The following is a 22495-nucleotide window of genomic DNA, read 5'->3' as shown; positions in this document are numbered from 1 at the left end:
CAAACCTCTCCTTGGCTGATCTTAATTTGTTTGTCCTAACCATGTGGGTAGTTGGACTCCCTGGCCTGAGATTATGAAATGGACCAGGACCCATGGGGAATCTAGGACCTGATGGAGCATGTAGCTGGTGTAAAGGATAATTTTAGTGTTTTGACTTTAAAAAAATCTAAATTAATTTGGTCGCCAGGGAAATTTCCCAAATAATAAAATACCCAAGTCAGCTGGGAATTATGGTGATTTTAATTAATATAGAGAGAAGGAATTAAGGAGGAGGAGGAGGAGGAGAGAGAGAGAGAGAGAGAGAGAGAGAGAGAGAGAGAGAGAGAGAGAGAGAGAGAGAGAGAGAGAGAGAGAAGAATTAATTTAAACTGCTCGGGCTCGGGCTGAGCCAGGCAGTAGTTAAAGGCCTTGGCCAAAGTGGCCTCCCTGAACCTAAGGGAAAGGGAGTCAGTCTTATCACTCACCACAAGACCATCTCCAAGGAAGCTGTCTGAGAGGGGTCCTCCAAGCTGAGTTCCAGTCCTCACTGAACTGAACTGAACTCCGAGTCTAATTGCACTCCGAACTGAATTCAATTTCCTGAACTGACTTTTTAGTCTCCTTTTAAAGAAATTTTCTCTTATGTCACCTCCCCTAAATTTTCATGTCTACCAATCACAGTAGACACTTTTCCCAGAACTGTCTATTCTTTAGTTCTCACCTTCTTTGATTAGATTTTCTCCAGGACTGTCCACTCTTTAGTTCTCACCTTCTCTGGTTAGATTATATCTTCTGAGGTACTTCACGCTTCTTTGTTAAGCTTACCTTTTGTGAGTTACTTGACCTTTTTGTGATTAATTTAACCTTTATAGGTACTTAACACTCTTTTGTATTAGATCTAAAAGTAGACAGCTTAAGTTTTAGTTTCACTCTAAGGTATGAGTTAAGTACTTTCATTGTTCAGTCAGGAGTTTACAACTTTTATCTTCCCCTAAAGTATATCTAATTAGGGTGGAGTAATTTCCAAGTTCACACTGGAGACATTGGGAAGTTAGGCTGCTATAATTTTCTTCTTTGTCTATTTCTTTCTCTTTACTAATAAATCCTTATAAATTTGGTATAAAGTCTCCAATATTAATTTTTATTCATAACACAGACAGCAACAATAAAAGGTTTTCTTAATCTTCTTCCTTCACATAGCTCTCCTATACCTCACTCTCCTCCACAAAAATTTCCACTTCTTAACCTGGCTCTCTATACCAAAGCTCCATTCCTCTATCTGTCCTTAGATCACGCTACTTTACCTTAAACATAGGACTTGGAGTCAGGAGTCCTGGATTTGTACCCTGAGTTTTTGGCCATGTATTAGTTGTGTGTTCTTTGTATTTCAGTTTCTTTATCAGTAAAATTGGAATAATGATCCTTACACTATAGGTCTTTATAAAGATGTATGGGGAACAGGCAGGTAGCTCAGTGGCTAGAGTGCCAGGCATGGAATCAGGAGGATCTGGCTTCTTATCTGGAGTTAGATACTTCCTAGTTGTACATGTTACTTCTGTCCTCGAATTATTACCAAGACAGAAAGTAAGGGTTGGAAGGGGAAAAATAGAAGATATAATGGAGTAATGCATAGATGTGAGCTCTGTATATACTAAATTAGAATCAAGTTGGTAGATATTCTGGAAGTCAGTACAGTATTGTGGATTAACAACTATACTTAAAGTCAGAAAGATCTGAATTCAAATCCTGTCTCTGAAACATGCTACCTATATAGTTCTGGGCAAAACACTTAACAGTCTACTGTACCTCCATGCAACTCTCAAGAACTCTAAAATGTGGAACAGCACTTTCTGATGTGCCCTACAAGAGGGACTTTCCTCATCTGAGATCTCCCCATAACAATGAAATTACAGGTCCAGTTCCTTGGCAGGAACATCAAGGGGCACATAATGATAATGATCTTACTCTGGGAGTGGGAATGGGGAGACACAACATGAAAACTGTCAAGGAGTTGAAAGGATCCATGTGGAAGAGAGATTAGTTGTTCTTAGACCAGAGTGTAAAACTAGTAGCAGTGGACAGAATTTAGAGAGACAGGTTTAAACTTAAACTTGATATAAAGAAAAACTTTCTAAGGGTTTGAGCTATGGAAAAGTACAATGGGCTACCTTGAGGAGGTAGTGATTTACCCATCGCTGATGATTTACAAGCCTAGGCTGGCAGACTGCTTGTCAGGGATGTTGTAAAGGGGAATCCTGTTCAATGACATGGACTGGATAAACTCTCAGCCAATGCTCAAATAATTAATCTTCTTTACAACAATCTGGACAAAGAGTCATCCCTTTTTTTTCATACTTTTGAAGACCTTCAGCAACAAAGATATTCATCATACCCCAAAACAGCACAAGCCATTTTTAAAGAGCTCTAATTCTTATGAAGTTTTCCCATATCTCAAACCTAAATCAGCCTCTTGGTTTTTTCTACTCACTGCTTTTTTTTTTTTAACACTTCCCTTCTTTCTTAGTGTCAATTCTAAGAGAGAAGATTGACAAAGGCCCAGGTTCACACAGGTCGGAAGCGTCCGAGGTCAAATTTGAACCCAGATCCTTCTGACGTTAGTCCTGGAGCTTTATCCATTGTGCTAGCTGCCCCCAGAGAAGTTTTCAGTTGTTCAGTCCTTTTCAGTCATGTCCTACTCTTCATGACCTCATTTGGGGTTTTGTTGACAAAAATAGTGGATCGGTCTGCTATTTCCTTCTCCGGATCATTTTTTAAAACAGATTAGGAAACTGAGGCAAACAGGGTTAAGTAACTTGCCCAGGGTCATACAACTAGTACATGTGTCCAAGGCTAGATTTGAATTCGGGAAGAGTTTTCCTGTTAATCTATTACACTTACTTCTGCTCTCTGTGATTAAGTAGAATAAGGTTAATTTCTCTTTCTTGGGCAGCTAGTTGTGAAAAAAGTGAAACAGTGAAAAAAGCCTAGGATTTAGGGTGAGGAAGACCTGAGTTTAAATCTTGCCTCATCTACGTACTAGCTGTTACCCTGAACAAGTCATTTAATCTCTGAGCCTCAGTTTCCTCATTTTGCAATTGGGAATATAATAGCATCTACCAACCAAGACTATGCTAAGGATGAAACATATAAAATGCTTTGCAAATCTAGGTATTATTTCACATATCTACCCTTCAGATATATGAAGACTACTTCTATATTACCCTTTCTCCCCTATGTTCTCTCTTCTTTAGGCTAAACAAGCTACAGCTTCCCTGTTCTTTAACAGAGCCTAGTCTGGCATGATTTTTAGTCCCCATTTAGGCCTGCTGCTGCATGTACTCCAGCTTATCAGATATATATGATTTTTAGAATAAAACCAATTACTTCAGATGTGTTCTGACTAGGGAGGCCAGTGTAAAATGGGAAGATCCCCTCCCTCAATCTGAAAACTTCTATTAGTGCAAGCTAATCATGCATTAGCTTTTTTTGACTGCTGCATCAGATTGATGGCCAATATTGTGCTTGTTGTAGTACATTAAAACCTTCAGGTTATTTTTTTCCATATAAATTACTTTCTAGCTATTATAGGACTAACATATACCAGCATCTCCCCACAAATTCTCCCTCCCTCCCTACTACACAGGGATTAGTTTTCCCTAAAAGGAGCAAAAGCTATCCCTGGGACATGATTGGCCCTAGCTTCCCTGATATAGCTTCCTGGTCACCTAAGGACATAAAATTTCCCAGTGGGGTATAGTCTGGGCCTCTCAGACTTAGTAGATGCCTGAGATCACATGAGGAGCCAAACACAATGAGTTTACATTAAAGGGCAAAGTAGGCCACCTTAACCAAAGAGGAAACTAAATGTTACTGTCTCTTTGTTGAATATCCTTGGAATGTAAGTCTTTTTGTTTAACTGTTCAATGACTTATGAGTGCCTCGTATCATCCCAAAAATCAAACTCGAATTAAGAAAACTGCCATCAAGTCTACCTCCGATACTAGCTATGTCTCCTTGGTTTGATAATTTATGAACTGATTTTTTGGAACCCAGTTGGAGAACTTAATATTAATTCCATTTGTTTCATCTGATCTATTTCAGCCTACCATTCTAGACTATTAAGAGCTTTTTGGGGGGATCCAAATTCTATTATGCAATATATTAACTATCCCTCCCAGTTTTATGTGCTCTACAGTTTTAATAAGCATGCATCATGAGTCATTGATAAAAAAACTGAATAGAACAATACCAAGGCCAATCCCCAGAAGTCTAGGGTTCAAATCTCCATTTTACAAGGTTAAGGAATATTATCTCACATAATCAGGCTGTGGGTCTCTATATACAAAAAGAAGAGGGGATAGGATTTACTGATGACACTTGAACCTCTCTCTAATCCCAACTGGTCAAAATAAGGGTGATTATTGGGTATGGAAATACATGTTTACTCAACAGGTAAATGGGGGGAAAGGGAAGAAATAATTAAGAGAGTAGATCAAGGGAGAAATTAGTTCTAATCAAAACAAACACAAATTAAGAGTATTGATTAGAAGAAAAATACTCATACCTTTTTTGAAGTGGAAAGGATCTTCTTGTAGGATTTGCCTGTTACTTCTAATAACATTAGGGTTGTTGGGATTCTTCTTCTGAGATTGGGTCTTGAACTTCCTCGCCATCATAGTAGCTCTTTATATGGGGTATTTTTTTTTTGTTGTTTATTATTCTAGCCTATTTCCTGAATTTGGTCTTGATTGTTAAAGTCAAGCTCTATACACTTCTGCATGGAAGTTTGGGTTGCATCTATTGTTGTTTTCTTGGAGTATTTATTTTAAACCCTTACTGTGTATTGGTTCCAAGGCAGAAGAGTGGTAAGGGCTAGGCAATGGGGGAGTCAAATGACTTGCCCAGGGTAGCCCAGCTGGGAAGTGTCTGAGGCCAGATTTGAACCTAGGACCTCCCATCTCTGGGCATGGCTCTCAATCCACTGAGCTACCCAGCTGCCCCCTTTCTTGGAGTATTTAGAGAGTGAGTAGAATAAAAGAAAAGAGGGTTTAGGGTAGAATCATGGGGATACACCAATAGTAAGGAGGCCAAATAAGGCTAATAATCTAGGGAAAGAGACTAAGAAGCAAGTTAAAGGAAAACCAAGGGAGAAGAGTCACAGAAATTTAGAGAGAGAGGATATCTAGGGGGGGAAAAGGATGGTCAAAAGCTGTAGAGGTCAATTATAATAACAACTAGCTTTTATATAGTACAATGAGCCAGATGCTTTACAAATATCGACTCATTTTCTTCTCACAACTCTGGGAGATAGGTACTATTATTAGTTCTTTTTTACAGTTGAGGAAACTGAGACAAAGGTTAAGTGACTTGCCCAATGTCACTCAGTAAGTGTCTAAGACCAAATTTGCAATCATAGCTTTTCAACTCAAAGACTCAATATTCTGTCCATTGCACCATCTAGATGAAGATTTAAAAAAGGTCATGAAATTCTGCAGTTAGATGATTCCTGGTGACTGCAGAAGGTATTTTTTAATTGAATAATATTGAAAGGGGTTGGGAAGTGAGTGAAAGGAGAGGAAGTGGGGAAAATAAATTGATAATATTATCTTCAAGGAATTGCCAGATTGACTCTTTCTCAGACTCTTTCCTTCAGGGTTAAAACTAAGAACTCAAAAGTCAAAGATAGAATTAACTATGAATTGGTTTTCCCAAACCTAACTTCAAGAAGACCATCAAACCTTAAATACCTTTCCTGGCTATTGCATCTTTCCCAAACTGTAATAAACTACATTACCAGAATGTTGCTCCCCTTTTCCTTAAATCTATATAAGCATTCCCTTTCTCTCTAGTTCAGGGAGAAGTACCAAAATTTAGGTACCATGTGGTTTCCCCAGATTGTAATCCCAGGGTGACACCTCTGTGTGGTTTTCTTGAATTTTGCCCCAGTAAAGACCCACTCTTATAACTACTTGGGTAGTTGTGTATTTTTTAAGGTTGACAAAGTATAATTCTTAGCTTTTTTTTTCAGGAGCTTAACTGAAAGGGAAGAATGGTACAGGACACAGTTTAAGAGAATAGGGTCAAGAGAAGGTTTTTTGTTTTGTTTTGTTTTTAAAAGAATGGTGGCAACCAGGAGCAGCTGGGTAGCTCAGTGGATTGAGAGCCAGGCCTAGAGACAGGAGGTCCTAGGTTCAAATCTGGCCTCAGACACTTCCTAGCTGTGTGACCCTGGGCAAGTCACTTGACCTCCATTGCCTAGCCCTTACCAGTCTTCTGCCTTGGAGCCAATACCCAGTATTGACTCCAAGACAGAAGGTAAGGGTTTAAAAAAAAAAGAATGGTGGCAACCAAGTGTAACAACTAGGTGTCTCAGTGGATTGATTGAGAGACTGGGTTCAAATTTAATCTCAAAATTTTCCTAGCTGTGTGATCCTGGGCAAGTCACTTAACTTCCCATTGTCTAGTTCTTATCACTCTTCTGCCTTGGAATTCTACTATTACACAATATTGATTCTAAAACATAAGGTAAACAAACAAAAAAAGAATAGTGATAACTTTAGCATGTTTGTAGGTAATAAAGACCAGTAGATAGAACTTAAGATTTAAGGAGAGAATGATTTGGGGTGGGGTGGGGAAAGTTTTCTAGAAGAGAAAGAAGGGGATGTAATCAAGTGGATAAGTAGAGCCCAGCCTAGATGAGAAGGGGCATCTCTTCATCAGAGACTAGAGTAAAGAACAAGAGAAGTGGGGATGATATCAGAGATTTTTAAGATGTAAAGAGAGAGGAGCTCAAAGGGAATGGGTCGAGGGAGGCCTGAAGAAAGAGATGTGGAGCAATTCCTGTGGGGAGTGCAATGAAGAAGCAATTAGACAGTGGCAAAAGAAATGTTCAAGATTCAGTGAGGGTCCAGTTGAGATTAGATACCAAAATTTGAAGTGCACCCAGTCAGAATGGTTGCATGGCTTCTTTCAGGGCCATTCAGCATTGACTATTCACATGAGTAGGCACTGAGGAAGCAGAAGGTGGAAGTAATCAGGAATTGGGTTAGGGTTTGGCTTAGGATGCCACTAGGGGGGTGGAGGGAAGATTGAAGAGTACAGGGCAATGTAACACCTAACTGATGAACTATATGGTTAAGCAGCTATACTCATTATTCCCAAACAGATACTATATTCTCCAATCTCTGTTTTTGCTCAGAATATCATTCCCTCCACATCTCTGCCTTCTGAATTCCTGCCTGTGCTTCAGGAAGGATTTAGCTCAAATACTTCCTCCTCTTTGAAGACTTCCTTAATCCTGGAGGAGAGGTAGATTGGGAATTATTGGGGATGTCCTCCCAACTCGGAATTATATATATATATATACACACACACACACACATATGTATATATATATACATACACACATATATAAAATATGTGTGTATATATATATAATATGTGTGTATATATGTATATGTGTATATATACAAAATATGTGTGTATATATGTATATATATAAAATATGTGTATATATATAAAATATGTGTGCATATATGTATACACACATATTTTATGTGTGTATGTATACACATGTATATATGTACATGTATGTACACATAAATACGTGTGTATAGTTACACATATGTATAAGTCAATAAAGAAGTATTTATTCTGCACCTATTATGTACTAGGCACTGAGGATACAAAAAAAGACAAAACAGATTCCCTGTTCTTAAGGAGTTCATAGTCAAATGAGGGGGACAAGAAGAAAACAATTACACAGCGTAAACTGGAGAGAGGGAAAGGCACTAAGGAGAAGGGAATGAAAGAAAGAAGGCGGGGTTTTATGGGCAACTTGAAGGAAGCTTGGAATCCCGGGAAGACAGGAGGTGGAGATGAAGAGAATTCCAGGCAAGGAGTATAGCTGGTAAAAATGCCTCAGGAGTCAGGAGATGGAATATCTTGTGTGAAGAATAGCAGGAAAGCTAGTGTCCCTGGATGTAGATTATGCAGGGGTGCAAGCCTGGAGAGCAGGAGGGGCCAGGTTGTGGGAGTGCTTTGAATACCAAAGAGAGAATTTTGCATTTGATCCTGTAGGGGATAGGGAGCCAATGGAATTTATAGAATGAGGTGACAAAATCAGATGAGCTTTAGGAAGATTAATTTGACAGTGGAATGGAGGGTAGAATAGACTCGAGTCTGGGCGATATCCAGCAGCCTATTGTAATAGTCTAGATGTGAAGTGGTAAGAGCCTGCCCCAGGGTGGTGGCAATGTCAGAGGAGAGAAGGGGGCAAATATGAAGGAGGGTAGGAAAGGAAATTCCACAATGCTTGGCAGCAGATTAGATACCACAGAGGGTGAGAATGATGAGTTGAAGATGACACCAGTATTGGGAATCTGGGTAACAGTAATAGAGAAGTTAGAAAGGAGGGGCAAAGTTTTAGGGGAAAGGCTGAGTCCAGTTTTAGAGTTTCAGAATATATCCAGTTTGATATGTTTAATAGGTGACTTGGGACTGAAGGTTAGGAGAAATATTAGGGCTGGAAAACTAGATCTGAGAATCATCAGATAGAGAAGATAATTAAATCAGCGGAAATTAATGAAATTACCAAGTAAAACAACAAATAAGAGGGCTCAAGATAGAGGCCTGGGGGACATCTTTCACTGGAAGGCAGGACCTCCCAGCAAAGGAGGCTGGGGGAGAAGTGAGGAAGAGGGAAGGACAGGGTGGCACATCAATTGTAGATGGCCTTATCAAGGAGTTTAGTCACGAAAGTAAGGATACTGGATTATAGCTTGCCTGTATGGGCAAATCAAATTGAGGGTTTTTTGAGGTTGGAGGTGATCTGGGCATTTTTGTAAACAACAGGGAAGTAGATGGGAAACAGGGAAAGATAATTGAAATGTTAGAGAGGCTACCTCTTTCATGTAAAAAGAGTGAAGGTGGAAAGAGTTGCAGAAGGCATCTAGGTAATGAAAAAAAGAAGGGGAGAGAAGGTGAATAGTCTTGGTTTTTCATTAAAATATGAGACAAAAAAGGAGGTGAGGGAATGATGAGTCACTAAAGGGAGTGTTGAAAAGGTTTGGAAAAACTGTACGGAAGTAGGAGCAAAGGCACCATATGTTGAGATGGGTGTAATCTAGGCCTGAGGCTTACCCAGGTAAGATCTTTGATAGGATAAGGGCATAAGGCTTAAATAGGCAGGCGAAAAAAGAACCTTGAAGAGTTGGATTGGTTCACCAAGAAGTTTATAACTCTTCCACGCACTTATTTCATTCCATATATGATAATTGTTTGTAGATCAATCTTATCTCTTACTACTACATTATAAACTTCTGGTTTTATTTATCTTTGCATATCGCAGGTGTTCAAGAAATAATTGCTTAATTTAAAAAATGGAAGGTCTGGTTTCTTCTCTTAACCTTCTCATGACTCCTATAGAACATTAGATTCATCTGGTATGTGAGCTGATTACTCTGTTTTCTCATTGGCTCACACATAGTCCAGGTTTTGTGACTGGATCACAAAAGGTGTCCCAGTGCTCATTTTATGAAACCTGAAAGATCTGGGAAGATGAAAAGGAACAATGAAAAGTTCCTGAGCTTGACTGTTGTACTGGTTAACAAAGCATGCTGACTATTTGGGGATGGGCTCTCTCCTGGGGAATTTTTGCCTCAAGTTTAGTAATGTTGTTATAATATTGAAAAGGATATGTACTTTTTCTAAAGTCCCTAAAGTATTAGGGTTAAAAACAATGACAAAATAACTGAGAATATGATTTTTGTTTCTGATCACACTGCTAATCTACAGGGTAGACAATACTATGTAAAATAACTGGGGGGGGGGAATAAAATACATGAACATACAAACCTTACAACTTTTAAAATTTTCTTTAAAAGTTTTAATATATAATATAGCCTACATTTGCTGTAGTCACTTTATGTGATTTGGCATTGAGTTCAGAAGATTTTGACATAGTCTTTTATTCATCATGAAATCATACTTTTATCACACTGTATATAAAAATAGAACTTTGATAGCCTCCAAGTCTAGCTTTCATTATTGTCCACGTGTTTTCAATGGGGTTTAAAGAAGGCAAGCTCCCAGGCTAGAGAAGTATGTTTATCTCTGTCTCTTGCATAAATTTTTTAACCTTTCATGAAGTACGCCATAGTACAAGACTTTGTTTCAGTATCCCATGTACATTTGAGGATTTCTATAATTCCAGAACTTCTCAGAAATAATAGCTAACATTTATATAATGCTTTAAGGTTTGTAGGGCCCGTGGGGCAGAATGAAGAATCCATCAAAATTACTTAGTTCTTTCTAGAAGAATTAAGTGAATAACTGACTTCAAGTATACTTTCCTCTTTTGTTGAGTGGTATCCAACCCTTCGTGACCCCATTTGTCATTTCCTTCTCCAACTCATTTTACAGATGAGGAAACTAAGGCAAACAGCTAGTAAGTGTCTGATACTGGATTTGAACTCAGGTCTTCCTGACTTTAGGCCCTAAACTTTATCCAGTGGGATTCTTTCATGGTGAAGGAATCAATAGCAACATCTCTCCTTGTCACTACCAGGTCTATCCAAAGATTTTCTGAAAATTAGCCTATTTCATAACAATAGTTAATTATTTTATTTTGGGGTTTCTACCACCCTTTGGAATTTAGTGTGACTGATCTGCCTCCCTCATTAGATTGTGAGTCCTTTGAGAGCAGGAACTGTCTTTTGACTTTCTTTGTATGCCTACCACTTAGCTAGTTCCAGGTACACACCGGAGGTCCTTAAATACTACCTTTAGTAAATACTCTTGCCAAGAGCTGATTGAATTAACTGATTTTTTTTTTCAACCCTTACTTTCTGTCTTAGTAACAACTCTAAGACATGATGGTAAGGGCTAGGCAAATGGAGTTAAGTGATTTGCCCAGGGTCACACAGCTAGAAAGTGTCTGGGGTTTTTTCTGTCACTTTTGAACCTAGGACCTCCCATCTCTATCTCTAGGCCTGGCTCTCAATTCACTGAGCCATTTAGCTGCCCCCCTCACACCCCCACCCCCAACCCCCCGGCAGTTTTTCTAGGGGTTATTGAAGTATACTCTTTAAGAGGTACACCTTTTGCATGTTTCCTTGGCCAGTAGTCCATGCTATTTATCCATACTAAAATACTTGGGAATTATAGCACAGATACAAGTGTGTATGGCACAAGATCTAGCACTTGAGTTGGCAGAACTAATTAAAGTTTGGGAAACCTGATCAATCCAGTTTCATCTGATCAGGTTCAGCTATTCTGAATCCGCAGAATCTGCTACTACCTTGACAGTTGCTGTCAATCTCAAAACATTTCATTTATTAATGTGTTATTAATTTCATTTATTAAAGTGTGGCAGGCACTGTGCTAGGTGCTTGGGATACAAATATAAAGAATGAAACAATCTCTATTCTTAAGGAGCTTCTTTACAAGATGGAATTATATCAAAATTGTTGTTTGTCCCATATAATTCACACATCTATGTAGTAGATACCAGTAGCCTCTAGCATAATCCTCAAAGAACTTCAGCAAAGATGACTCGACCCCCAACCCATTTTACAATGTTTTGCTTTATAAAGATTCTTTCTAGACCACCTCAGGCTATCAGCTTATTCTCAGATGCAAAAAAGATTTGATTATTTTTGTTAGGGCAGTCACAAATGTTTTCTGGCAACTGCAAAAATAATTCAACTTCTTGACTACAGCCCACTTTGAAGAAAAAAACAAAATGGATTAAAATGGAAAGATGAAAAGGGGAGAGAAAAAGAATGAAAAAGTGAATCTGGGTAGGAAGGAGTAGGAGGCAGGGTGAGACAGCCTGGATTTTTTTCTATGGAAATTCAAGTTTAGGGGGCAGCTGGGTAGCTCAGTGGATTGAGAGCCAGGCCTAGAGACGGGAGGTCCTAGGTTCAAATCTGGCCTCAGACACTTCCCAGCTGTGTGACCCTGGGCAAGTCACTTGACCCCCATTGCCTAGCCCTTACTGCTCTTCTGCCTTGGAGCCAATACACAATATTGACTCCAAGACTGAAAGTAAGGGTTTAAAAAAAAAAAAAAGAAATTCAACTTTACCACACCCTTGGTACTTATTACTTTGCTTGGTCAGATCACTTAATTTCCAAGCTTCAGTTTGCCCTTTGTTAAAAGTGAAGGAATTAGAATAGAACCATAGATTTTAGAGTATAAAGGATGTCATTGAGTCCAATTCCCTCTTTTAGACTATAAACTTCTTGAGGTGTTGAAAATATCCAATTTGCAAAAGTCACTAAGACAGAACTCTGAGCAGGATCAATCAGGTATGTTAGGGATTCCTGAAGTCTTTTTTTTTTTTAACCCTTACCTTCCATCTTGGTTTCAGGGCAAAAGAGCAGTAAGGGCTAGGCAATGGGGGTTAAGTGACTTGTGTAGGGTCACACAGCTAGGCAGTGTCTTAGGTCAAATTTGAACCTAGGACCTCCCATCTTTAGGCCTGACTTCTCAATCCATTGAGTCACTCAGCTGCCATGCCCACCCCTGCCCCTAGTCCTTAATCATTTAGGTACAAGACCTTTCTCCCAGTCTAGAAACCATTCCTGGGGGTGAGGTTGGGTATAGCATTTGGGAGGGTTACCAAAAATAGAATTGGGTGGTATAATTCTATTACTGGTCATCTTCAGAAGTGAGAGAGATCCTATGATTGAGAGACATGAACACCCATCATAACCCTTTTTTGACAATCAGTCTTTTCACAAGTGGTCAATTACTAACATTCAGTCATCAGACTTTCCACAGGTTGAGGTCATCAACCAACACAGGTCCCCTCAGCTGAGGCTTTCCAGTTGCTATCCAGCAGGGGTTTTCATGAGAAATCAAACATCCTGTCAGCAGTATTCTAGGGGATTATGAATTTGTGGGGGATAGAAAAGGTCAAAAAGGAGCAGTGCTGGGAGCAGCTAGGTGGTGGCTCAGTGGATTGTGAAAGCCAGACTTAAAGACCAAAGGTCCTGGATTAAAATTTGACCTCAGACATTTTCTAGCTTTGTGACCCTGGACAAGTCACTTAATTCTCATTGCCTAGCCCTTACCTCTCTTTTGCATTAGAACCAATACGCAGTATTGATTCCAAGTCAGAAGGTAAAAGTTTAAAAAAAAAGAGCAATGCCAAAGATTCACAGGGATAAAGGAAGCTGGTACAGCAATATAACAAGCTCCAGGGGTAATGCAATGTGATTCTCCATAATCATATGATTTTATCTTATAACCTACAATATTAATACGTAATAGCTGTCACTAATACCCACATAACTCTTAGTGTCTAACAATATACCTATTAATTGTAGCTATTCAATCTAACATCAATCACTTGAAATCACTATTAACTGGGTAAATACTGATTGAGTAGAGAAGTCACATTTTTCTTCACAGAGGAAAAGGGAATGCCTTTTGACCTCTTTTTTGTAGCCTTAGCGCTTAGCACAGTGCCTGGCGCTTAGTTGTAGGTGCTTAATAAATTTTGATTTTTAGTGAGAGGAAACTGACTTTCCCACACCCTACACTGGTTTTGCAAATATCAGAATTGGTTTAAGGCCACATCCTTCTTACTCTTAAATTCAAAGCTCTTTCCCTCCAGTCGCAAGCCTCAGTTTCCTTTCCTGTAAAATGAACCAGAGGATCCATTAATGTTCTGTCGTCTAGTTTAAAATTTTATTCATCACCCTAGCCAAAGTAGACAGGAGAAGTACACTTCCTGGCAGCATACTACTTAGGGGATGTCTGTCAGCCCTTCTTTATAGCGCAATTGGGAGAGGGCGGAGCCAAGGCCACAGGGGGCGGAGCCTGTCGGGGCGGCGGGATTTCTCGCTTCGGATGGAGGTGATCCGATCGTCCTCTCCTCGCTCTCTGTGGGCTCTTTTCTTGCCCCGCGTGGTGACGGCGACGTGGCCATTGTGCCACTTTTCCGCCCCTCTGCGAGGTCCAGGAGGAGATTTCCGGCCTGGCATACGGGGCCACGGGAGGGTTTGGTAGGGCCTCGGGGAAGCCGTCACCAACCAGAACCGACCCCATTCGTTGCCTCAGCGGCGCAGCCACAGGATTTTGTTTCTGAGGTGTGTTTGGAAGCACTTGGGGAGGTTGGGGTGGTCACTGAAATATAGCAAGAGGTCAATCAGGTCATCCTTCCTCCCAAGCGAATGGTGGTTGGGGGTGAGGAGCACAAGCTGCGCGGGCACGGAACGGGGCCGTTTTCCCAGCTCTCTGCGCGCCTTCTGGCGTAGTGTCGACCGCGCGCTTCTTTCCGCGCGCTCCCTTATCTCCCACACGCAGGGCGCGAGCCTTGGAATCTAGTCCAGTTGCGAGCTGCGCGTGCACAGCACCTCCCTCTCCCCCATCCCGCCCAGGCTTCTTGAGAGCTGTGCGAGCGCTGCGCCACCACCCGCCCTAGTTCCACGCGCCCCTGTCCGCAGCTTTCACCCACGGTATCTGCTGCTGTGAATCCAGGCACATCACTCGTGTTTCCGTCTGAGCGGAAGCGAGGTAGAGTCTGGATGCCCTCTGCGCATTTTGATTTAACCGGGGGGCCCTGTAAGGGTCATCTCTTGTGAAAATAGCTGTAAAATCCATTTGATGTTCAGTGCAGCGTGCAAAGGCAGCGCTAAGAATTTGAAAGACGCCGGAGTCCGAACGCTTAAACAAACGCCTCGGCTCCTCTGGCAGCGTTTAACCTGTCTGGGTTCTGCTGTGCACAGTCTTTAGCTGGCTTCGCTGGCACCATTAACCACTCTCCATAGCATTTACAGAGCTAAGACAGGTAAAGAAAAGTCCCCTTTCCACCCCAGACCCCAAGAGCTTGAGTTGAGTCAATTGTACCAGGGTAAGAGGGAGCATTTAGTTTAGTTTAGTCCTGATTTCGGAGGGTGACGTTGACCAGCAAAGCCCACACAGATAAATGCTGGCTCTTTGTCATCCATATTAAAAGCCTTCCATTCAAGTACTCCCTAAGTCTATCTTGCAGGTGACCCTGGGCTTTTGTAGGCTTCCCTGGTCAAGCTGTAAAAGCTTAGAGACTAGACTTGATCGTGGATTGTATGTTTCTGTGTAGGTCTAGCTGAGTTTGGATCCAATCAAAAGCAAAAACTGAGTCACCGAAAGATTTTTTAAAAAAGAATTTGCAAAATCTTAGTCCTTGAAGTAATGTACTATTAACCATTATATTTAACAAGAAAAATTACCGTTTGCAAATCAGTTATTAATATTGTGGCTTTTATCCAAAGGGTTTCATGAATATTTAACTTCAAGAATAATTATCCTAGGTAGAAAAATTATGAAACAGATTAGTGTTTTCTCTTCGGTTTACATACAGAGTGAACAGTGAAGCTGCAAATTAAATCCTAATATCTCCGCTCTTCATCTAGGTCTTTTAGGCTATATTACAAAACAAATGAATAGCTATTTTTATGTAACTAATAAATACTAAGTGAACCAAACTCTTTGTGAGCATCAAGTACTAAATCATTATAACTTTTGGAAGGTTCAGTTGTCACTGGGTGTTGGTGAGATGCTAAATACATTAAATTTTTTAACAGAAAGAGGGAGAGATCAAAAGAATGGAAAATAACTGGCAAGAAAAAAAAATCCCAAGTCTCCTGAGTCCAGGCTGTGCCCATCTTAACTGTGTCTGGTGTTGATGTAATTGTTAGCCTTGCACTTGATGTTCTGTCAAAGTGCTGACAGCTCATGTCTGAGCAGCATTAACTACACCTTTTTGTTACTGTGGGTGCACTGACCCCACTGCCAGTCTTGTTGCTTGGTCTTTCCTCCAGATACTCTTTACTAATGCTGTTATGTGAAAACCAGTTGTTATTTTTGAGTATGGAATGATTTGTCACTCCAGAGGACAACTCTGGAGTTAATGATCAGAAAGTGCCTATGAAGCTCAGGATGAAAGGAATTGGCTAGAGAAGCAGAAAAAGACTCTTTTGGAATTTGAAATCTAGCTGAGTTATTTGACTGGAAAAAGAAGCAGATTTTGGTGATTCTTTTTCCCCTCCCTCTTTCTTTCCCTGTTTCATTCATAACTGGGAAGGGGCAACTCAGTTTTAACTTAGACCTAATGAGAAAAAACAAAACCACAACTGTTATGCAGACCTTACAGAGCAGGGGTTCCCAAACTTTTTACACAGGGGATGAGTTCACTGGCTCTCAGACAGTTGGAGGGCCCAACTATAAAAAAAAAAACTATGAACAAATCTGTATGCCGTTGTCTGGGATAGTGGAGGTTGCAGCGCTGACTGTGATGGGCCTCTCACCTTGCACAGGCCCATCATCGCCACCACTATACCGGGCAGCAGTCATACACAGTGCGGAATCCCCTCCCCCAGATTGCTGCTCACCATGCTGATGTGCAACCACATAATCCTTTGCTTAGTACCTCGTTCTCATTTAGTTACTCCCAGGACAAGGCACCAGGGAAAGGATTATGTCACCAGAAGTAGTACTATATGTGAGTGATACCACCACATACAGTGCTCCTCTCACTGACCACCAGTGAAAGAGGTTCCCTTTCCGGAAGTATGGTGGGGGCCAGATAAATGGCCTTGGGGAGCCACATGTGGCCCACAGGCCATAGTTTGGGGACCCCTGCTATAGAGAATGTGGAAAGCTTCCTCCTTTGATGCATGAAACATTCCCTTTCTTCAAGAGCCATGCTAGGCCTTCAAACTAACCTTACAGGATGAAGGTACCTTCAATGCTAGGGTGCTTCCTCATTGGATCTCTTTGTTTTCTTTCACTTTAACAGATAGAAATCCCAAAGAAGAGATGGCATCAGGAGATTTCTGCTTACCTGGAGAGGGTATGGAATTACTCCAGCAAGGTAAAACTAATCATTTGCAAAGAGTTGTGATTATTCAGGGTGTACTTTTCCAGCTTCTTGATTTCTATGCCATTATCTATCACTATGGTATACATAACAAAAATTTCTCCTATAATAATTTGGGGAAATCTAGAATTCATGAGGATTAAAGGATATTCCCAGGAGGATTGGGTGCAACTCTCTTTTGGTGCCTACCTAAGACTTAGGAGTAGAACTTGTTCTGAGCTACTCCTTTTGTCACAAGGAAACTCTAAATGTTGCCATCCAGGAAAACTTAGTGGAGGAATTAACTGTGAAAAGGAGTAAAACAAGAGAGCCCAGCATAGTACAATATATAATCCTTGTGTGTGGGTGGCATTTTATGTATCAAACACCCAGGGAATTAGAATCTCAGAATCTTCTTCTATACAGTTGCATAACACATATAATATAATAATAATACATAATAGCAAAACCACAGATCTGTATCAATCTGAATTACTTTATATGTTCACCATAGTGGGGATTTAGTGACTAAATACTTTTTGGTTATTGCTAATTAAAAGTTTGACAAAAGTATCTTTCATCGTTAGCTGTAAGTACAATAAAAATTGGCATTTTAAATACTCTAAGAACACTATTTATTTCTATGTGAAGAGGAATTTTGGGTCATGTGATGATTCTTTCTGAATATTACCTTATTTTCAATCTTTGTAACTCTTGATTTCATTTCCATTTTGTAAGGTCTTTTAACTTTCTTCCTTTGATGATTCATCCTGTAATCCCTTATTAAGTATTCTTTTTTATAGCTTTCTTTTCAGTCTCTTTTAACATAAATCACTTTTAGTACCTTGGCACCATCCTAGGAGTATTACCTCAAGAATTAGTTAATATCATTCCAATAGAATTTTAAAACTTCTTCCCATTCCTCTCCCCACCCACCTTAAAAAAGAAGGGTGAGGATTTCTGAGGTACACATCTGTCTGTTAAATCAAATTAGTGTGTGATGCTGGACTAACTTAAATCAATGATGCCTATTTTACTTTTCTTCCCTGGGATGGATGTACCATTAAGTATGCAGCAAACAGCTGCCACCCTGTAACCTGACTGAAGAGGACCTCTTGCAGAACCCCCATTTTAGCAAACTTCTACTCAATCTCTCTCAGTACATGGATGAGAGTGGTTTAAGCACCACCCTTGCAGAAAAGCAAGCTGAGGTAAGGGCTGAGGGAGAAGGAATGGAAAAGGGATATCTTCATAAGAGAGGGGAAGAAATGCCACAATAGTCAGAGGTTCTATGCTAGCAACATCTGTTCTTCCAGGCATGGAAGGAGGTCCGGCTGCAAAAGACTGCATGGTTGAGGTCAGAGATTCTTCAGAGACTTATACAGGAAATGCTTGTGGACTACTATGTAAAGACACAGGACACAAATCTGACCCCAGAGGATAAGAAGGTATTGTCGGAATTAAGAAAAATGATGTAGTTAGCTCTAAGGAGTCACTTGCCTGGGATGTGTGATCAGGCCAAGGCAAGTTTTATCTGATGGTCTGAAGGAGAAAGGTAAGTAATTAGGTTATCAGAGAAATGAAGTGAAATATGGAGTTTTGGAGGAAGGTGAGAGTTTCCAAAAGAACTGGAAAAGAAAGTTTTAAGAGGAAACTTGGGGGTTATCTGAAGGAGGTTAACATGTTCCTGGGCTTGGAGAAGATATGGAGAACTGGTTTGTGAAGATGATTGAGGAAAACTAGAAGAGGAAGTTTCCTAGTAATTTCCTGCTATTTCTTTTTAGTTTCATGAATCCCTTGAACAAAGGTTACTTGTGACTGAACTGACTCGACTTTTGGATCCAAGTCAAGAGAAAGAGATGTCACCTTTGCTGGGCCTGGAAAAGTCAGACTTGCTGGAATTGATGCCCCCTTCAGAGGTCAGGTGGGGGTGAGGCTGAATCTGAGAAGCACATCAGACTGTCTACTCCTATGTCTTATTTTGTATGAATCTGTTTAGTTTTGAGATGTTTATGTCTCTTTGTTTCTAAATTGATAGGATTTTGTGAAAATGAGGGCATGTCTCCAGCCGAAGATTGAGGAACAACTCAAGAAGAAGTGTTTCACTCTGCTCTGCTACCATGATCCCAGCTCTGGTGAGCTCTTGCCTCTGAACTTACTGTTATCATGGGCCTCCCTGGTAAGCCTCCTATCATTATCCCTGTGTAATAATTAGAAATGATATTTCTATTTCTACCTATCTAGAAGAAATAATATTATTTTTAATTATTATACCTGGGAAAATGAAATCAGGAGTAAGAGTTAGAAACTTATGGAAATGATAGGTGCTTATTTTACCTGTTTCATTGGAATAATAAGTATAGAATTCTTCCTGATTTTCTTTTTTTTGGCTAGGTACAGAAGAAGCATTCATTCTCCTTCTGCAGAATGGGTGTTATTTTCCCAGAGGACTAAAGTAACATGGAAAGGAAGGTTAGGGTCAAAAGAGTCCCTTTTGCCTTTGTTTCCAAGAGCATTTTATTGCTGATAAGGCCACAAACACTGACTCTTGGGTTAGTGGTAAAGGAGACTTTGTAATCTGTGGAGGGAAAGAATCTGGGGAAGGAAGAGCTTGTAGAGTTATCTCAAGGACAGGAGGACAAGTCCCATCACAAGGTGCTCAACATCCTGGCCCCAAAAATGGCCTTGGAGAGACATGAAAAATAGGAGAATTCATTCTTAGATTCTTTTTCTGATACTCTTCCCTTCTCTTTTCTCCAGATTCTTATAGTGAAACATTGAAAGCAGCAAAGGTATGGCAACTGGCAGAAGTGCTGACAAGTGAGAAACAGGAACACCAGGAAGCTAAGAAACAGCAGAAAGAACAGACAGTGCTCCTTGAAAAGCAGAGTTCCACCTATTCCCAGGTGGGGAGAAGTCTCTTCCTTATTTCTACCCCCAGCTTGACCATGGCTTTTAGGTGAAGCTACAGAACATTGCTGATTTTGTCTTCCATTATGTTTTTTAGTAACTTAAGCAACCATCTATTTTATCTTCTTGGTGCCTCAGGTACTTCTCCGTTGTCTTACACTGCTACAAAGGCTTCTTCAGGAACACCGTTTGAAAACACAATCAGAGTTAGATCAGATTAATGCCCAGTACTTGGAGATCAAATGTAGTGCCATGATTCTGAAGCTAAGGTAAACTTTCAGATTGGAGGGGATAGGGAGCGTCAAAAAAATTCTAACGCCATATTGGCATTTTCCTTTCTCTCCTTGCCGACTGCTGTGTCTCACAATATGGTAAGCATTCAGTGAATGTGGATAGCATTATTATATTAGCTTTTGCACAGCCCAGAGCATCCACCCTATTTGAGTCTTTACTTGTGAATCTTTTCCAAAATGGGTACTTTTAGCAGGAGACAAATTTCATAGGGATCCAGAGTGAGGCTGTATATGCCATCTCTGCTCAGGTCACATGCTGACATGAGGCAGTTGAGCTCTTTGAGTTGTCTGTTCTGTCCCTAGCTTACTGCCATCATTGATTTTAATCTTCTTGATTACTTTCTTTCCATCAGAATGGAGGAGCTACAGGTTTTGTCAGACACTTACCCAGCTGAGAAGGTGGAAGTTCACCGCCTCATTAGGTGAGTGATAAAGTTTTGGCGTGCTACTCAGCTTTAGTACCCACTATGTTCTAGACTCATCTCCCTTTTCTCTTTAGTGTCTTTTTTTTCAGTTGTCACATCACCTCCATTTTTCCTTTCTTATCTTAGGGATAGTCTGGAGGGGGCCATTCGCCTACAAGAGCAAGACATGGAGAAATCACGCCAAGTCTTGAACACTTATGAGGTGTTGGGTGAGGAGTTTGACAAGCTGGTGAAGGAGTACACCCATTTGAAGCAGGCAACTGAAAACAAACGATGGGCTCTTCAGGAGTTTAATAAGTCTTGCCATTGAGTTTTGTAGAAACTAAGGACCAGGATCCTTCTGCCTCAGTAGCTCACATTCTTCCTGTCCTGTTTCTCCCATACAAATATTGCTTTTTCCTGCTCAAAAGGGGAAATGAGGACATAAAATTCTTATAGTAAGAATTCTGCTATACTCAGGCATTCTAGTTTCTGTCCTGTGTTTACAATAACTTGGCCTCCTTCATTCTTCCTGAGGAGCAGATATGCACATCTTGTGGCCTCTGAAGGAAACCAATCCTCCTTTTGTCCAGTTGTTTCCTAAATAAAATGTTGATATGGTTTTCTGTACTGTTAATTCCTTTTTGGCTGAGATGTTAAAATCATGCAGCATACTGAATCAAGAGTTGGACTTTGTGGTGGTACCACCTGGGTTCAAGTCCCAACTTTGACACATACTTGTTTAGATGATTGCCCAGGTCAGTTAACCTCTCAGTGTCCCAGACAGCTCTTAGAACATAAAATGCAGATTAGTTGTTGACTCAAACCTAGCCTCAGCTACTTCCTACCTTTGTGACCTCTTTAGGCAAGTCACATAATTAACCCCATTGCCTAGTCCTTACCACTCTTTTGCCTTGGAACCCATACTTTGCATCAATTCTAATTCAGAAAGTAAGGGTTTAAAAAAATTGTTGCTTACCCACCTACATTGGTAGACTAAAATTCCTTCTGGAGAGCTTATTATGCCAATAAAATTGAAGGTTTAGAACCAAAAAAAATCAGTTGAAAGGCTAGGAAAAGGCACAACTTATCCTGTGTTGATAAGGAAGTTGTTTCTGACAGGTGTAGAGAGATTTAAGATTTAAGGATGGGAGGAAGAATTAGCCTTCCTACATGAAATCTTAAAGTACTTTATTCTGAAGAATGTATAACTGAGAATAAAGTAGATTAAGTTTGCTTTCAGGAAATTCAACAATTGAAATGAGTGTGGAGCTCCCTACCTATCTCCAAGGACTGTAGGGGAACCATCCTACGATTGTTATTACAATATTGCTTTTAAAAAAATCCTGTTGACTGGCCCTACCCAATTGCTGGAAAAGGACAAGCTGCTGCTGACCTTTTTCCTTTTTTAAAATCTTTACCTTCCATCTTAGAGTCAGTACATATATTGGTTCCAAGGCAGAAAAGTGGTAAGGGTAAGGCAATGGGGGTTAAGTGACTTTCCCAGGTCACACAGCTAGGAAGGGCTGGATCTAGATCTGAACCCAGGACCTCTCATCTCTGGGCCAGGCTCTCAATCCTCTGAAGCACTTAACTGCCCTCTGCTGGCCTTTTTCTAGCTTTAACCCTATGTGATATAAATGGGGTTTATTGGTGTCTGTAGAGCCAGAGCAGTAGGTCTGGGATAAGACAAACCTGAAAAATTAGGCCAGAATAGTAAAGTATGAGTGCTTATCAGGGAAATGGGCCCTGTTTCTCTGGGAGCCAGAAAAACAGAATAGGAACCGTAAAGAGCACTCCCATTCAAAAGAATATATCTTACCCAAATTACAACCTAGATAAGGTCAAGTATTGACTGGCTCTTTATAATAGCTGTGAGAAGGAAATGAAGCTGGAAGGTTTTTAATGAAGATTACAGATATGATGTGCTGGGAATTAAAGGGAAAATGTCACCATATTACCTAGAAGGTTAGAAACTAGGATCTGGAGATGAAAATTTCAAAAATACATGTTTCATCTATGTACAATGACAGTCAACATTTATCAGTCAAGTAATCATT

At 40.3% G+C, this 22495-nt stretch overlaps 1 protein-coding gene across 4 annotated transcripts in view; it reads left to right on the top strand.

Moving 5' to 3' along the window:
• HAUS4 (HAUS augmin like complex subunit 4) overlaps positions 1-21056 on the top strand; it is a 45223-nt gene extending 24167 nt beyond the window's left edge. Inside the window, exons 1-10 of one of the 4 annotated variants that reach the window (XM_007479805.3) lie at positions 14348-14505; positions 16769-16843; positions 17897-18039; positions 18145-18276; positions 18613-18747; positions 18867-18963; positions 19589-19734; positions 19877-20007; positions 20385-20453; positions 20583-21056. In XM_007479805.3, the coding sequence (XP_007479867.1) occupies positions 16789-16843; positions 17897-18039; positions 18145-18276; positions 18613-18747; positions 18867-18963; positions 19589-19734; positions 19877-20007; positions 20385-20453; positions 20583-20766 (1092 nt within the window). In that variant the 5' untranslated portion in view covers positions 14348-14505; positions 16769-16788 and the 3' untranslated portion in view covers positions 20767-21056. Of the gene's footprint in view, positions 1-14347; positions 14506-14546; positions 14780-16768; positions 16844-17896; positions 18040-18144; positions 18277-18612; positions 18748-18866; positions 18964-19588; positions 19735-19876; positions 20008-20384; positions 20454-20582 lie in introns of those variants that run through there. The other 3 variants (XM_056810034.1, XM_016426674.2, XM_056810033.1) reach the window with 3 other exon arrangements.
• The last annotated feature ends 1439 nt before the right edge of the window (positions 21057-22495 follow it).

Source organism: Monodelphis domestica, chromosome 1 (genome assembly GCF_027887165.1).
Source record: "Monodelphis domestica isolate mMonDom1 chromosome 1, mMonDom1.pri, whole genome shotgun sequence".
NCBI classification, from domain to species: domain Eukaryota; kingdom Metazoa; phylum Chordata; class Mammalia; order Didelphimorphia; family Didelphidae; genus Monodelphis; species Monodelphis domestica.
The sequence above is the reverse complement of the archived record's forward strand: the minus strand, read 5'-3'. Positions and strand labels throughout refer to the sequence as shown.